Source organism: Petaurus breviceps, unplaced genomic scaffold (genome assembly GCF_028583685.1).
Source record: "Petaurus breviceps papuanus isolate PSGF00001 unplaced genomic scaffold, PetGlider_PUasm1.0 99, whole genome shotgun sequence".
NCBI lineage: Eukaryota > Metazoa > Chordata > Mammalia > Diprotodontia > Petauridae > Petaurus > Petaurus breviceps.
The window spans coordinates 6,696,762-6,713,061 of record NW_027187465.1 but is presented as its reverse complement, the minus strand read 5'-3'; the positions used below and the strand labels follow the sequence as shown (position 1 = coordinate 6,713,061).

General features: G+C 48.0%; 1 protein-coding gene and 1 long non-coding RNA gene across 2 annotated transcripts in view; one reads left to right on the top strand and one right to left on the bottom strand.

Moving 5' to 3' along the window:
• The window catches only part of CRYBB1 (crystallin beta B1), an 8,624-nt gene extending 1,044 nt beyond the window's left edge, over positions 1-7,580 (bottom strand). Inside the window, exons 1-4 of the mRNA XM_069081838.1 lie at positions 7,362-7,580; positions 6,383-6,501; positions 2,567-2,699; positions 269-411 (exon numbers count right to left, since the gene is read on the bottom strand). Of these exons, the coding sequence (XP_068937939.1) occupies positions 269-411; positions 2,567-2,699; positions 6,383-6,501; positions 7,362-7,382 (416 nt within the window). The 5' untranslated portion in view covers positions 7,383-7,580. The remainder of the gene's footprint in view (positions 1-268; positions 412-2,566; positions 2,700-6,382; positions 6,502-7,361) is intronic.
• A 7,712-nt stretch (positions 7,581-15,292) lies between these two features.
• Positions 15,293-16,300, top strand: part of LOC138156421 (uncharacterized) — a 3,235-nt gene continuing 2,227 nt past the window's right edge. The window contains exons 1-2 of the long non-coding RNA XR_011167147.1: positions 15,293-15,371; positions 15,980-16,035. This is a non-coding gene — a long non-coding RNA (uncharacterized lncRNA). The remainder of the gene's footprint in view (positions 15,372-15,979; positions 16,036-16,300) is intronic.

Here is a 16,300-nt window from a genome sequence, read left to right as displayed (position 1 = left end):
GGGCCTTAGAACAGGGATGTCAGAACTGGGAGGGGCCTTAGAACAGGGGATGTCAGAGCTGGGAGGCTTCTTAGGGTCCTAGAATATAGACTATTAGAGCTAAATGGTACCTTAGAGACAAATCTAGTCCAACATCCTCATTTCACAGATAAAGAAATTGAGGTCCAAGGAGCCATGTCCCCCAAATCCCTTAACTAATCAGTGTCAGGATGAGAACCAGAACTAGAACCCAGGTCTAGAACCCAGGTCCCTATGGTACAATACTTACGTGCCACTGGGCACCCTCACGCTGCCCACACGGTCACAGAAGCCATAGGCCCAGAGACTGGGCACATCATCCTCGTGAATCTCCATCTTGTTCCCCTTGAAGTTGGTACATTCAAACAGACAGATCTTGTGATCTAGAGAGTCCTGGGGGGAGGAAGGGGCCAGGGCCTCAGAGATCAGAGACTGGAAGGTGGGTCAGAACCACAGGCCTTCAGCCTCTTTAGTTCCATTAGCCCTCACTTCTTCACTTACTGGGAATGAACTAGGGACACACACTCTTGGACCCTGCCTTCAAAGAGCTCCTAATCTCATGGAGAAGGGACAAGCACCCAGATAATTATGATACAAGGAGGGAGAGAATAAGTGCAAAGGGAAAGATTAAGTAAAATGTCAGGAGAGTTTAGCTGGGAGACAGGGCTCTGAGAAGGAAGGGAGGAAAGAAACATTTACTAAACACCTCCTATGTGCCAGGCCCTGTGCTAAGCGCTTTACAAATATTTCATTTGATCCTCACAACAGCCCCAAGAGGGAGATGCTGTTATTTACAGATAAGGAAACTGAGGCATGCAGAGGTTAAGTGATTACCCAGGGTTACACAACTAACAAATAACTGAGGCTAGATGTGAACTTAGGCCTTTCTTCCTCCAGGCCCAATTCTCTATCCACTGTGTCCTCTGTTTGCCTCCAGATCAAAGAACAGACAGAATCTAATTTAGGCCTTGTAGGAAGGAAGGATTTTAAGTAAAAAGAGATGGGGTGGCTGATGGTACAGAGTCAATTGAAAGCAGAGCAGTAACTACCAGTTTTGGTTCCTGGGGCAATTCATTTGCTTCCAAGGGGGGCCCAGTAGAAGAAGACAAAGATCACACAACAATCCAAAGGACTGGGGGGGGAGGTGAGTTGGGGAGAAAAGCAGGGGTGGTTCTAGCTAGTTAGGTTCTAAGCTCAGTTGTTTCTACATTTCATAATGACTTTAAGCATCCCAAGCAGCCCCCTACATTCTGGTGCCCTAGGACAAAACTCTGGCCACCCCACCCTAGTTTCAGCACCAATTTAAGGCATGGGGTCAGCACGGGCTGACCAAAGATACAGAGAAGTGAAGGGGAAGAATAAGAATGAGGACAGCAAATAATCCAGAGTTACAGAATTTGTGGGTTAGCAGGGACTCCAACAGCCATCTCATCTAATTCATATACAAAAGGAATCCTCATTATAATGACCCAATAAGTGATTGTCCATTCTCTACTTGAAGCTACAAATTAGGAAGAGCCCAGCACCTCTAGAAGTAGCCCATTCAACATGGGAGTGCTTATTCTTAAGAAGCTTTTCCTTGCATCAACCCCAAATTAATCTTTTTAAAATATTTTCTTTTATTTTTTGCAATTTCTACCCATTATTCCTGGTTCTGCCAACAATGAAAACAATGGTGATGATGATGACAAAATGCCCAGTCCCTTCTCCCTGTGTCAGTCCTGTAAATACTCAAAGACAGTTATCAAGTGTCCCCTGAGCCTTCTCTGTCTGCAGGCCCAACACCCCCAGTTTGAGCAGGAGTGTGGCAACATGTGCAGCCCTTTGGCTGAATCCAAACTTTAAGCAGGTAAGGCCATTTATCCAAGCTAAGGAACATAGATTTGGAGCTGGGAAGGATTTTAAAGGCCATTGAGTCCAACACCTTCATTTTATAGTTAAGGAAATGCTAGGTCAAAAGACTTGCCTAGGGTGACTCAGCCAATATCTGTCAGAGATGCATTATGCCTGCTGACTCGAGCGGGTAAAGGGAAGGGTTAGAATCTTCAGAAATGTCACCAACCATGTATGAACAAGAAAGGTTATTCCTTGACCCCTTCCCTCAACTTTCCCATATGAATTTGTCCCCATGTGCCTTTTTCCTCATTATGGCCTCAAAATAGCTGGTCACCTGCCAATCTTCCCCATTAGAAAGGGTGAATCTCATTGTAGATCCCTTGCCTGAAGCCATCTCTGAATGACTCCACAGCCTGCCTGCTTGCCATTCTGACATCCTGCTTCTTGCAGTTTATCAATATTCTTCCTAAGCTATGGTGTCCCAAACTCAACACAGCACTCCAGACATGATCTGACTAAGCTGAGGACGGGGGACCCATCTCCTCCCTCCTTGGGGACTAATCCACTTTTTGGTCCTCAGTCCATACTCTTTGTCTGAATGACTGTCTTACAGAGGCCTGCATTATCTCACCATATTTCCCTTTCCTCCCTCCTCCCTTCTCCAGGCCTCTCTCTTGGCCAAGCCTCCAGCTCCCTGGCCCCCAGCTCTCACCATCCTGATGGGCCGGAAAGACATGAGGCAGTCACTACGGTAGCTGCAGGACCAGGTGTCCCATCGGGGATACTCGCCCTTCTCCAAGATGAACATCTCTCCCCGGAAGTTGGACTGCTCAAAGGCCACCCATCTGGGCCAACGATCCAATGGACATGGACCAAACAGACAGGAGCACGAAGGGCAGGTGGCATGCAGAGAGGAAAGAGGCCATTAGCAAAAGCCAAACAATCCCAGTCTGCTTTCCATTTCCCTCCACCCCCCAGCAAAGTCAGCTTGGGGAGGGAGGAATGCATAAGGTGGGGGAGTAGGGTGGCCACCCTTCTTTATTTCTGGATGGAGAGAGGAGGCAAAATAGTGTGGTAGGGCAACTTGGTGAGAGGAGAGGATCTCAAAGCACCTGTAGGCAGTGTGGGATTGGGATAATGGGATCTGACCACTCGGGCCAACTCTGCCACCCAGCAGCCATGTGATCTGGACCAAGTCACTCCAGGGTTTCTTTGGGTCTCAATGTCCTCATCTGTAAAATGAGGGGATTAGACTAGAGCAGCAGTTCTTGACTTTTTTTGTGTCGAGCCCTTTGCCAATCTGTTCAAGTCTTCTCAGAATAGCATTTCCCAATGCATACAATAAAAAGTGCATGAGATAATGCTTAAAGGTTAAAAGTACTCTAAGATTTGGGGGGCATCCTATGTTGAAATACAGTTAGAAAAACATCTAATTTGAAGTTCAAGGACCCCAGCTTAAGGACCCGTGAATTAGGGGATTGTTAAAATCCATTGCCTTGCTGGTAGGGGCTTGTGGGCTATATAGCTCTGTCCTTCAAACTCTGTGCTGATGAATTGAGTTCCCAGGAGAAGCTGGAGGACGAGAGAAAAGGAACCAACTAGAATGAATGGGGAAAGTTAGAGGAAGAAAGATTTCAGTTTCGGATAAGAATGATTTTCACATCAGGTCACATGGCCTCGGCGCTTTGCAGACCTTCAAGCTTCCTCTGAACACCAGCTAATCTGCCATTCTTAGTCTTGGTACCGTTATTCTTAGTCTTATATTTGTGTTTTGAGGAGGGTTAGACCCAGACCTGATGAGGGTAAATCCCAAGAAAGAAATTCCCTCTACCAATGCAGAGCAGCACATTCTTTGCAGAACATGGGGGAAAGCTTGCGAGAACTCATAGAATCATAGATTTACAGTTAAAAGGGCCCTTAGAGGTCATCTTATCATCTGGGCAGCTGAGTGGTACAGTGGCTAGAGTGTTGTGCCTGGAGACAGGAAGACTCATCTCCCTGAGTTCAAATCTGACCCCAAACACTTCCTACTGTGTGACTCTGGGCAAGTCACTTAACCCTGTTTGCCTCAGTTTCCTCATCTGTAAAATGAGCTAGAGAAGAAAATGGCAAACCACTCCAATATCTTTAAGAAAATCCTGCAATGGGTCACAACGAGTTGGACAGGACTGAAAATGGACTGAACTGACCCTTCCCTGTCTCCTATCTAGTCCAGTTCTAGTCCAGCTCCCTTGCAGGTGAAGAAACTGAGGCTCAGGGGTGGAGGTGGGAGACTTGCCCAAGATCACACAGTCAGTATGTATCAGAAACATCATTGGAACTAGACTTAGTCTCGCTTTCTATCTATTACTTCTGTTAATGGAGATGCTCCTGACATTTGGAGCCGTCCAACAATGGATTCTCCTTTACATAACAAGCTTGTCTGGAGGAGAGTATTGGGCTGTAAGCTTTCAGCTTTCAAGGGGATTTTAGGGGCCATCTGGTCCAAATCCCCAGGGTCACATGGGTAATAAGTGTCTGAACCAGGACTCAAACCCAAGTCCTCGGCCTCCAGATTGAGCATGCCCATCATCCCATCACGCTTCCATTACTGACAGAGAACAGAGATACAGGGTGATCTCTCCTAGGCTGTGGCATTTTTGCTCTCTGCTTTCCAAGAGGAGATGGCAGCCTTGGCCACAGCCTCAGTAGCCAGGCTCAGCTTTTCTGGCTGGCAAATCAGCAGTCTTATTTTCCCCCCAATATGACTTGTGAGGGATGAAATGCTATCTTGGGAGAATCAAAACTTGAAATGGAGGAGCTTTGTCTCTGACCAGCCTTGTCTGGAGTCAACAGGATTGGACAAAGGGCTTTAGTTTACTGCCTCTAACTTAAAGGTAAGAGTGGAAAAGAGCCCTGACCTGGACTCAGAGTCAGCAGACCCGGGCTCTGCTACCAGCTCTGCCACCAATTTGCTCTGTGACATTGGAAAAGTCATTCCCCTGTCTGAATCACTATAAGGGGTCTGGAAGCCCACTTTGCCAGGAATGTCATAAAAAGGACTCATTGAAGTAAAAATGGGTTTGAACTAAATGATATTATCTCCAAGTGCCCTTAAATCCCAGAAATGGATGATTCTGTTATGTGACCTCTTCTTATGGGGGCATTTCTGTTTTAACAGGAAATGTTTAAGCCAAAGGAAAAACTGTCTAATGGTAAAATTTCAGGGACCATTGAAGGAGCTATTTTGGAAGGGGGAAGGTCCAGGGGACCCTTTGCTTAATTTGCCCTAGTTTCCAATATCTTAATGAACCTAGGCTATATCCTCCCTGAATGTATGCTCTCCACAGCTATTTTCCCTTATAGGACCCTGGGACTTCCTCACTTGGGCTCCCTCCCCCCTGGGTTCTGCATGGACTTCTCCCTCTGCAGAAAGAAAAGCCTTAGCAAGTGGAGGCAGGACACCCAGGCCAGCTGGGGAGCCCAGCTGAAGTCCGGTCCTGAAGAAATACTCCAGGTTTGAGTCACCACCACAGAAATAAGCTTCAGAAACCTAAACTGGACTTAATTTAGCCTGCCCCATCGCTGAAACCTCTTTCCCTGGCAGAAGCAGAGGGACGAGAAAACTCGGGGGGTGGAGCAGGGATGGTGTTGAGCCCATGAGGTTCAGGGGCTGGGACTGGGGCTGGAGCTGGCTCCCAGGACCCACTGTGGCCACCTTAGGGTGGATCTAAAGGCTTAAAAGGTTCTGTTCTTCAGTCTGCTCTCCATTGCTATTCCTCTATGAGGCAAAAAGTATAGAATGTCAGAGGGGCCAGGGCCCTTACAGCAGAGAATGTCAGAGCTGGAAGGGACCTTAGAACAAGGAATGTCAGAGCTAGGAGGGAGCTTAGAACAGAGAATGTCAGAGCTGAGAGGGGTCTTAGAGGAGAGAACATGAGAGCTAGGATAGGCCTTAGAACATGGGATGTTAGAAGTGACCCTGGAGTGCACCTAATTGAAATCCTCATTTTACAGGAAGGAAACAGGCCCATGGAAGGAAACATTGCCCAAAGACCCTGTGAATCAGTGGGAGGGGCACTGCCCAAACCCAGGTCTCAAGAATCTCTCAGTTCTGGCCTCTTCAACTGGCCAGGGGAGGTGGGAGAATGAGAAGAAAGGGGGTGGCATTTGGCTGTGCCCTGGGTTGGACACAGGATCCCCTGAGCTTTGACCACAGGAATGTGTGGCAGGGTTGGGCCCAAGACAAAATCATGACGAGGCCAATTTCTGGTTCTATACCAGCCTTTGCCAACCTCACCCAGACACCCCGTCTCCCTCTCTGCCTTTTCATGTGCCCTCCCTGTCTTTCTGCTCTGCCCCACAGAAACCCCTGAAGGGGGCAACTGTCCATCTCTGCTGTACTGGGCATAGGGCAGCCTGGCCTCTTGGCTGACCCTGAGTGGAGCTCAGTGAGTCCCTGGGGATAAGCCCTGTCCCCACCGTGATAGAGGGGCTCTTTCCCAGAGAGGGACCCTTCTCCCCTTAGACCCCAGCTGGTCACACTCACGGTCCTGAGATAACGATGATGCTGCGAACTCGGTCGAATCCTCGGTCTCCCAGATTCATGCATTCCCCTGAGAATTCCACACGGCGGCCTTGGAAGTTTTCCTGATCAAAGACCACCAGCTGGCCAAACCACAGGGGAGAAAAAAGGTCAGAGGGAGGCAATGGGGGAGACAGAAACAGGATGGCGTATCTCCAGTCTTAGAGTCAGGAACCCTTGAATTCAAACCACACTCCAGACACTAATTTTGTGTTTTTCATCCAGTCACTCAAGCTCTCCTCATCTGTAAAAGGAGGGATTTGGATTCAATGTCTTCTAAGGCTGCTTCCAGATCTGAATCTATGATCCTATGACACATTCCCCTAATCTCTCCTGGATTTTTAGGGGGGAGGGGACATAGATAGACCTGCCCCTCCAATTCTTACTTTATCTTCCCCTATCAAAGATTCAGAGAATGTCAGAACTAGTCCATCACCCTTGGTTGATAAATGAGGAAAGTGAGGCCTAGAGACATCCCTGGGTCACCAGTCATAAGGCACTAAGAGCAGGGACTCTTCCTGAGTCTCTGTCCATTCTTAAGGATCCGAGTCAAAATGCCATTTCTTTTGGGAAGCCCTCCTGGCAGATTAGAACCTCCTGAGGAGAAAGTAAGCCCCTTGAGGGTAGGGACTACTTTCATTTCAACAATTTAACAGAATGTCCATTAGAAGCTTTCCTTCTACTGGGGGGATATAACATGTATACAAATGTGCAGTCATTTTTCACTCATGTCCAACTCTTAATGACCCCATTTGATACTTTCTTGGCAAAGATTCTAGAGTGGTTTGCCATTTCCAGCTCATTTTACAGATGAGGTAACTGAGGCAAACAAGGGTTAAGTCACTTGCCCAGGGTCACCCAACCGGTAAGTATTTGAGGCCAGATTTGAACTCAAGAAGATGAGTTTTCCGAACTCCAGCTCCAATACTCTATACTACTGTACCCTATGTATGCAAGTGAGCATTCCCAAAGTTCACGATGAGCCTTGAGAGGATGGAGATGCCAGGAACTGGCAGAATCAGGGAAGGCTCTGGTTGGGAGGTCATATCTGAGCTGTGTTTGAAGGAAGGTTTTCTGTTCCCAGATCCAGGCCCAGTGCTTTGTACACAGTAGGAGACTTGGGTCCAGAAGGACTCAGCCTTCTCTAGACTCAGACTTCCCCTTTGTATCTTGGAGCTCCCTTCAAGGCTCTGTTTGAGAGCTGAGCCTCACGGTACGCCCTTCCTGATTCCCCTTCCCCGCCAAGTTACTAGTGCTGGCCCCTCAGCATCACTTTGTATTTACTTCTCCTCACATATGTTGCTTCCAAACAGCCAAAAATGTCCCCTTCTACTGGATCAGATTTCTGCAAACCAGCTGTGTCTACAGATGGTCTATTTTACTTCTCTTTCTTTAAGCCTTGAGCAAGAATTCAGCCTCTGACCCAGAGAGCAGAGTAGAGATGGAGGAGGGGGAGACTTCCATCAGAAAATACTTCTCTCTTCCTTTGCAGGGTTTCTTGGAAATCTCCCCAGATAGCTCTTCCCTTTCCTTCCCCCCTCCAACTTCCCAATCTTTACCCCCCTAGAGAATTCATATCCAACAATTACTTAAGCACCAGAGCTCTAATTGGGGTGGTGGGGGAAATAAAATAGAAACATAGGCCCTTGGAGCTTCTAGGGGTTTCAAAACCCAGCTAGTCCTACCTGTATGTGAATGGTGATCTTTCTAAAACACCCCAGACAAGCATATATTTGCTTGTTGTTGGTCAGTCATGTCTGACTCTTCATGGCTCCATTCGGGGTTTTCTTGGCAAAGATACTAGAGTGGTTCGCCATTTCCTTCTCCAGCTCATTTGACAGATGAGGAAGCTAAGGCAAACAGAGCAAAGTGACTTGCCCAGGGTCACACAGCTAGTAAGTATCTGAGGCCAGATCTTAATTCAGGTTTTCCTTACTCCAGTGCTGGAGTTCTATCCACCTTGCCACCTCACTGCCCTATATGCTTTGTAGGATCATAGATTTAGATGCCATTGAGTTCACACTACACACCCCCCCTCCCCAATATACAGATAGGGAAACTAAGACAAATAACAGTAAAGTGACTTGCCCAGGGTCACACAGTTTGTGAGTGTCTGAGGTGGGATATTGAAGCTAGGTCTTCCTGACTCCAGGTCCCAGTGCTCTACCTACTACTGCATACTACCTCCTGTGGTCACTCTTTGGTCTATCCTATGCCTTAAAGGCCCCCACTAAAGGAGAACCCAGTGTGTCTTGAGGGAGACCATTGTAGTAAGAGACAACTCTCCTTGTAAAGACAAGAAATCTGCCTGCATGTCGAGGTGAATATGTCCTTTCAGACACATGAGGGCTACAATCACGTGTTCCCTGTGTCTTCTCTTCTGGATAAACACCTCCAAACTTCAACTGATTTTCATGAGGCATAATCTCAAGGTGGTGCAGTGGGTAGAATGCTGGGCCTGGAGTCAAGAAGTCCTGAGTTCAAATCCAGCCTCAGATACTTTCTAACTGTGTGACCTTGGGTAAGTTACTTTACCCTGTTTACCTCAGTTTCCTCATCTGTAAACTGAGCTGGAGAAGGAAATGGAAAACCACTCCAGTATCTCTGCCAAGAAAACCCCAAATGGGGTCACCGAGAGTCAGACAAGACTAAAAAATGATCTCACAGAAAAATCTCAAGACCCTTCACCATCCTGGTTGCTGTCCTCTGCCCCCTCCCACTTTCCAGAATACAGTTATTAGAAGTGAGCACAGTAACGTGGATCTGATCTGACCATGATCATAGCTCTAGAGCCATGAATGACCCCAGAGGCCCCTCAGTTATACTGAGTTGAGGAAACCCAGAGATGTTAAGTGACTGGCCCAACATCACACAGCCTCAGAGAAGGGATTCCAACTCGGGTCTCTGACTCCAGAGCCAGGATTAACTCCACAGTCCTAAATGTTCTGTCTCCCAATGGACCACGGGTTAGCTCTCCTGGCTGACCTATCACACTGTTGATCCATAGCAGCATTCAGTTGGGAGCCCACTGAAACCTCTGGATCTTCTTCACATGGCCCCAAACACTTGCCCTTAGATCAGTCTGGAAGTCCCTTGTCACTTGGAGGGAGGAGGGAGGGATAGGGGTAAGCCACATCTTTTTGGCAAACCTCGATGGCCCTTACCTTGAAGCCTCCCATGGGCAGTTCCCCAACCTTGGAGCTGGGGACTGGAACAGAGGCAGGGACCAGAGCTGGGGTGGGTCCAGGAGCGGGCACTGAGGCGGGTGCTCCTTTTTCCTTTCCCTCTGTGGCTGGGCTAGCAGCAGTAGTGGGGGCTGTGGGGGCCTTTGCAGGCTGGGACATGGTTCCCACTTAGAGAAATCTGGAAGAAAAGCCGGAGAAGGGAGGTGAGCTCAGAACAGGGACACCTTTCATGTCTCCTCCCCCTTCCCTTACGCACACCCAGCACTAAACTGGGACTCGGACAATCTGGGTCTGAATCTCAGCTTTGCTACTGACTCCTAGTTTAGACCTCAGGCCTCAGTTTCCTTCTCTGCAAAATGAGGGGGTTTGTTCTAGATCGAGGATTCTTAACCTTGGGTCCACAGACCCCTTTGGATAGATTTCAAGAGGTCTTTGAACTTGAATGAGAAAAAAAGAAATAACATCTTTATTTTCATTAACTTATAAGTAACATTTAGCATTTCCTTCAGTTATGAAAGTGGAGCCCAACAAATGGGGTCCAGAGAATTTACCAGACGGTCAAAGGGGTCTGTGACACAAAATCATAAAAGAGGGCTTCTACAATCCCTTTGAGCTCAGTGCAATTATGATTCAGTCCCCCTTTTCAATCTGTAAACTCCAAGGAAGTTGATGCTTGCCCAATATCATACATCACCATTGAATGGCAGAGCTAAGGTTGAGGCTGAGCCTTCTGGCCCCTAAATTTGGGTTTTTTCTAGAGGAGAGAGGTTTTTGCCCGTCTGCCATCTAAGGGCAGAAACATCAGTACTTGTCACTAGGGCACCCCTGCTTCCCATATCTGCCACCAGATTTTTAAAAATTAACAGAATGGATCTTGGAACTTTCTGGGCTGGGCTATTTCTGCTAGCGACACTAACCACTCACATTTCTATAGGTCATTAAGGATACATCCATGCAATAGTTCTACAAGGAAGCTAGTGTAGATGTTATTTTCTCCCATTTTACAGATGAAAAAACTGAGTCCCAGAGAGGTTAAATATGATAAAAGTCAAGGTCACACAACTAGTAAGCCACAATAGAAACTCAGCTTGGGTCTCCTGGCCCTGAATTTCTCCTGGCCATATACAGTATATATCAGGAAGGGAGCTAGATGGCTCAATGGTTAGGGCACTGGACCCAGAGTCAAGAAAAGCTGAGTCCAAATCTGACCTCAGACACTTACTAGCTGGGTCTGCCTCAGTTTCCTCATCTGTTAAAAAATGAGGTTACTAGTAACACCTCTCTCATAGGGTTGTTGATTAGGATCAGATGAGATATTTAGAAATCTTCAAGTTCTATGTAAATGTTAGCTATTATTATTAGTTTCCTTAGGAAAGGCTTTGCCTGCACCTTTCTCTTTTTCCCATTGGACATTGGGATTTTGCTCAGGCTTTACTCAGAGAGCTGTCCTCTTACCTGGGGAGCGACTTTTGTCCTGAGTGCAGGGGCCTGGGCCGGGGCTGTGGTTGGTAGTCTGGGGCCACTCCTGGGGTTTTATAGTCTGGCAGCAGCAGAAGCCTGTGGGGGGCTACACAAAGGAGGTGCTGGGTCAGCAGGCCTCAAGGGCTGCCCCTCAGGGATGCCCTGTCATCACTTCCTTTGGGGGGATGATCTGGGGGTAGGAGGGGCCAGGGCCCAGGCCCCCTCTCTTTGGCCCTCTCAATGCTGAGGGCAGCACGTCCCATTATACCAAGCACACAAAGCCCTGATGGGCCATTTTCCCACTTCAGTTCATCTGTTTCATGCCAAAGACCCAATTGGTAAGTGGGTTTCCCCAGAAGGGTCACCCCCAACTATGGCACAATGCCCCTTCTCACTGATTTACTCTAGAATCTTGCCCTGGTCACCTGGAGCCTTTAAACAAGGCACTTGCTTTCTCTGGCCCAGTTTCCCCATCCTGACAGAGTGTAAGGTCCCCAAGGGAAGGGAATGTTTATTTTTTGTATCCTTGGCACCTAGCACAGTGTCTGGCACACAGTAGGCAGTTAATAAATGCTTCTTTATTCCTTAATTGATCTCCAAAGTGAGGGTCAAAGGACCATAGTATCTTAGGGTTGCAGTGATGCCAGAAGTCATTGGGTGAAAGTCTCATTTTACAGACATACCCCAAAGGGGATGAATGACTTGTCCACAGCTTGGGGCAGAGTGGGGCCTTGAGCTCAGTCCAATCACCAAGCATTAATTAGGCACTTATTATACTGGGCTGAAGCACTAGGGGATTAGGACCAGACCCTAGGAATCTACTCTTCCCACTGTATGGGATGCTTATAGTGCACAGAGACAGGAAGACTCACCTTCTTGAGTTCAAATCTAGCCTCAGACACTTCCTAGCTGTGTGACCCTGGGCAAGTCACTTCATCCTGCTTGCCTCAGTTTCCTCATCTGTAAAATGAGCTGGAGAAGGAAATGGCCAAGCCCTCTAGGATCTCTGTGAAGAAAACCCCAAAGGGGGCCACAAAGAGCCAGACATGACTGAAATGACCGACAACAACTCCCCCCGTCTACCCTCATTCCCCTTCCTCACCTCCCTACCCTCAGGCTTGCATTCAAAGCATCTAGAGCTGAAGGAGATTTAATGACCATCCTCATTCCACACCAGAGGACTGGAAGTGAGAATGACTATGGCAGTGCTTTGGGTGGTATAAAGTGCTATCCAGCCTGAGGGATAAGCTCTCATAGCCTCAGTCTCTCCTCCATAAAAGAGGGGCACCAGTATTTGGGCTGTCTATCTCACAGTGTCATGGAAGGATGAAAGGAAGGAAATAAGCATTTATTAGGCACTTGCTGCATGCTAGGCACAGTGCTCTAAGTGCTTTACAAAGAGCCCAGGGCTCTTTCCAGGATAGCCCAGAAGGGAGGCACTTGTGGAATACGCTTTGGATTTGATGCCAAGAAAGCTTGGAATTTGCTGGTTGTGTGTGACCTTGGGCATTTCACTTCATCCCTGGGCCTCAGTTTCCCCACATGTAACATAATAGAGTTGGGCTAGACGGCCTCTAAGGTCCCTTTCAGCTCTATTCTACAATGCTCTGAAGGGGTCAACAGTTTCACGATTTTGCCTTTTTTTTCCTATTCTCTCACCTAGGTCTATGTCCCTATCCAAAAGGATTGTAGTAGGCCAAGTTCTGGCCTGAGGCTCAGGGAAGGATGGGACTTTAAAGGCCACTTAGTCCTCCCTCCAGTTCATCAAGGAGGAAACTTAAGTCTAATGACTTGCCCAAGGTCATACAAATAGAAAGCAGAGCATTGAACCCAGGTGTCCTAACTGTCCAGGGTTCTTTCCACTCCCTTACTTAGACACCTGAAGAGTTCCGGGCGTTCTCAGGTGCTGGTGCCAGGTCAGATTTGTGTGTCTTTTCCCTTCTCCCCTTTCCTCCTCCGCCTGACCTCACCCTGCCCTGCCCACATTGCTTCCTCCTCTAGCTCTGTGCCCACTTCTGGCCGGCTGCCAGGGCCTCTTCTCTGTTCAGACACCTCTGCTCCTACTATCTTTCATCTCAGGCCAAGAGAGAGGGGAAAGAGTGGGTGGAGGTGGGCGCCCCTTGCATTTGCCTTTAGAGTCTGAGCCAAGGGCCTGTGGGAAGGTTCCTGAGGATTCTGGGACCACCCACATTTACTGAGGCTTTGAAGTAAGGCCAGCTGCTTCCACAAGCTTCCAGCTGCTGCCCAGAGTGCCAAGGCCTTGGCTGCTAGAGCTTCTTCCCAAGAGGAAACTGGAAATGGAGGTCTCCATGGACCACAGGACAAGTTTTCCTCTGGCGGAGGGAACTGGGACTATTTCCACAGAGAGCTGACCCACCGTTTTTCTTGACCCATCACTGGCACTCATCAGACTAGTTCTGGTTCCCAGGCCCAGGCTCTCCCCACTTGTATCATTTTACTTCTCAGGTCGCCATGATGTCCATGAAATTCCACTTACCTCTGATGCAGATAACCATTGCCTCAGAGGCTCATTATCTGGAAGACCACAGAACTTGGAATACTGGAGCTAGGGGGAAATTTAGAACAGAGGATGTCAGAGTTGGAAGTGACCTCAGAACATAGAACCTAGAATGTCAGATCTGGAAAGTGTCTTAGAACTTAGACTGTGGATAGTAAGTGTTGGAAGGGAATTTAGAATTCAGATGACAGAGATGGATGGGACCTTGGACATGGAACATTCAAACTGTAGAGCACACCTGAGAGCATAAATTAGAAGGAACCTAGAAACAACAGACATTGAACATAGGATGTTATATCTGCAAGGGACCTTAGAACAGAGAATGCTGGACCTGGAAGAGAGCTTAGAACATGCAATGCTAGAGATATGAGGATCTTCAGAACATAGACTTTTGGATGGGAGGAAAATTTGAACCTAGAACATCAAGACTAGAAAACACTTCGCATTAGAGCCAGAAAGAACCCGACACATAAACTGGAAGGAATCTTGAAACGTTGAGCACAGAGAATGTAGGATGTTAGCAGTGGGAGATACCTCACAACAGAGGATAGGAGACCTGAGGCAGAGCACAGAGCAGAGAATATCAGAGCTAGGAGGAGTCTCAGACCAGAGAATGTCAGGACTGGGAGAAGCCTTAGAACAGGGGATGTCAGGGCTGGGAGGGGCCTTAGAACAGGGGATGTCAGGGCTGGGAGGGGCCTTAGAATAGAGGATGTCAGGGCTGGGAGGGGCCTTAGAGGAGGGCAGGGAGTCAGTGGCCAAGCTGTGATTCAAACCTGGATCCCCTGGCTCAGGTCCAGACCTCTCCCACTGAGCTGTGCTGCTGCTCATAGGCTCTTGTGACCCTCACTGTGGCCTTAGAACTCTACCCACAGAACCATCTCAGGTCCTGGCAGTGCCTAGCTGAAATCTGGTGACCTGATGATCCAAGGCAGGTAGGTGCAAAGTGGCTGGAGCCCTGGACCTAGAGTCAGAAAGTTTTGAGTTCAAATCAAGCCTGAGAAACTCTGTGACCTTGGTCAGGTCACTTAAATGTTTGCCTCAGTTACTGCATTTGTAAAATGGGGATAATCATAGTGTCTACCTCCCAGGGTTATTGTGAGAATCAAAGGAGATGTCTGTAAAGTGCTCCCCAAACCTCCACGTATTGTATAAATGCTTGCTATTACTGGCATGGCCATCCTGTGAGGGATTCTTACAATCCAGCCCGATAGAAACCGAGCTCTTTTGGGGAGGGGATCCTCACTGCTCTTCTTAGGGAAGTCTCTCCCACATCCACGAAGCCCATAGCTGGACCTCCAAAACATCAATGGTACCTAATAGTATAAGCAACACTCCACAACCTTAAGGTGTCATCTTCATAAGCAAGGACAGACAATCTTGTTTCCCAAGGATATTGGGAAGCCTGGAAGAGTGAGGAGAGCAGGGATAGCATCCTCTTTCCCCAAACTTCTTTGGTCCCTGGTGGTGGAGGGAGGAGATGGGATAGATGCTCCCTGTGAAGATGGCTGGCCCACTACTCTACCCAGGGCGAGAGAGAAGGCCCACTAAGCCCTGAGCTCAAGCTGGAGACTGAGGTGGCCCAGATTTCTATGGGCTTGTTTTCTCTCTTCATCCGGCTCTTTGTTCCTCAGCAAGGTCATCCCCACACATGTGCTGACTAGGACTTTTAGGAGCCAGACTTTCACCCCCTCCCTCCCCCTCCTCTCTGTCCAAGGGCTATAAGAAGCCCCAACACAGCTTTGTCTGCTGGGCCAGCTCCCTGTATTTCCCCTGGGGCCCCAGCTCGGTAAGTGGAGAGGCTGTGGTCAGGGAGAGTGGCACCCCATCTAGACAGTATTGAGACCTAAAAAGGCAGGAGGCTGGGCAAAATGAGCTCCAAGTTTCTTCCAGTTGTAAGATTCTGAGATTTTAATGTTTCCCTACACTAACATTTTGTGATTCTGTGAAACTTTAATGGCCTGTGATTCTAACTTTCTGTGTCTGTGATGCTTAAATCTTATTCCAAGAATCCTTCTAGTCACACTCTGTGTTCCAGCTCTACCATTCTCTGTTCTAGGCTCTGCCATTCCCTATTCTAAGGACCCTCCCAGCTCTGACATTCTATATTTCAAGGTTCCTCATAGCTCTAACCTTCTCTGTTCTAAAGGCCCTTCTAGAACTGTTTATGTTTTGATGTTCTAGCACCCTTTTCATCTCCAGCATTCAGTTTTCCATGATTCATCATACTGTGTAGAATTCTTTACCTTTCTAGGTCCTTCTTTGCTTGGAGAGGGGAGCCTAGGGCTGAGAGTTTACCTAAAGAAAGGACAAAGACTCTCTGTGTACAAAATTCCCCTCTCCTCCCCTTCTGCTTCCCTCTTCTCCTCCTTCACCTGCTGTCTTTCTCTTCATCAGCTAGAAGAGGAATCAATATGTCTCAACAATGTACCAAATCATCGGGCCACTGGAAGGTAGGTGCAAGGACCTGGGTGGGTGGGGGAAGGGATAGCTCAAAGGGAGGAATCTATGAGTGACTGCTGCCAATGGCTACTGATGATCCCTCCTTTATCCCTCTCAAATTTCCCACCCCACCTCAGACTCTATCTTTACCTCCATCAAGGCATCTTGGTAGAAGCAGAGGAAACCCTGAATGAAGGAGACCTATATTTGAGCCCAGACTCTGGCTTCTCACTCACTGTGACCTTGGGAATTTCACCTTCCCTTCTTTGTGCCTCT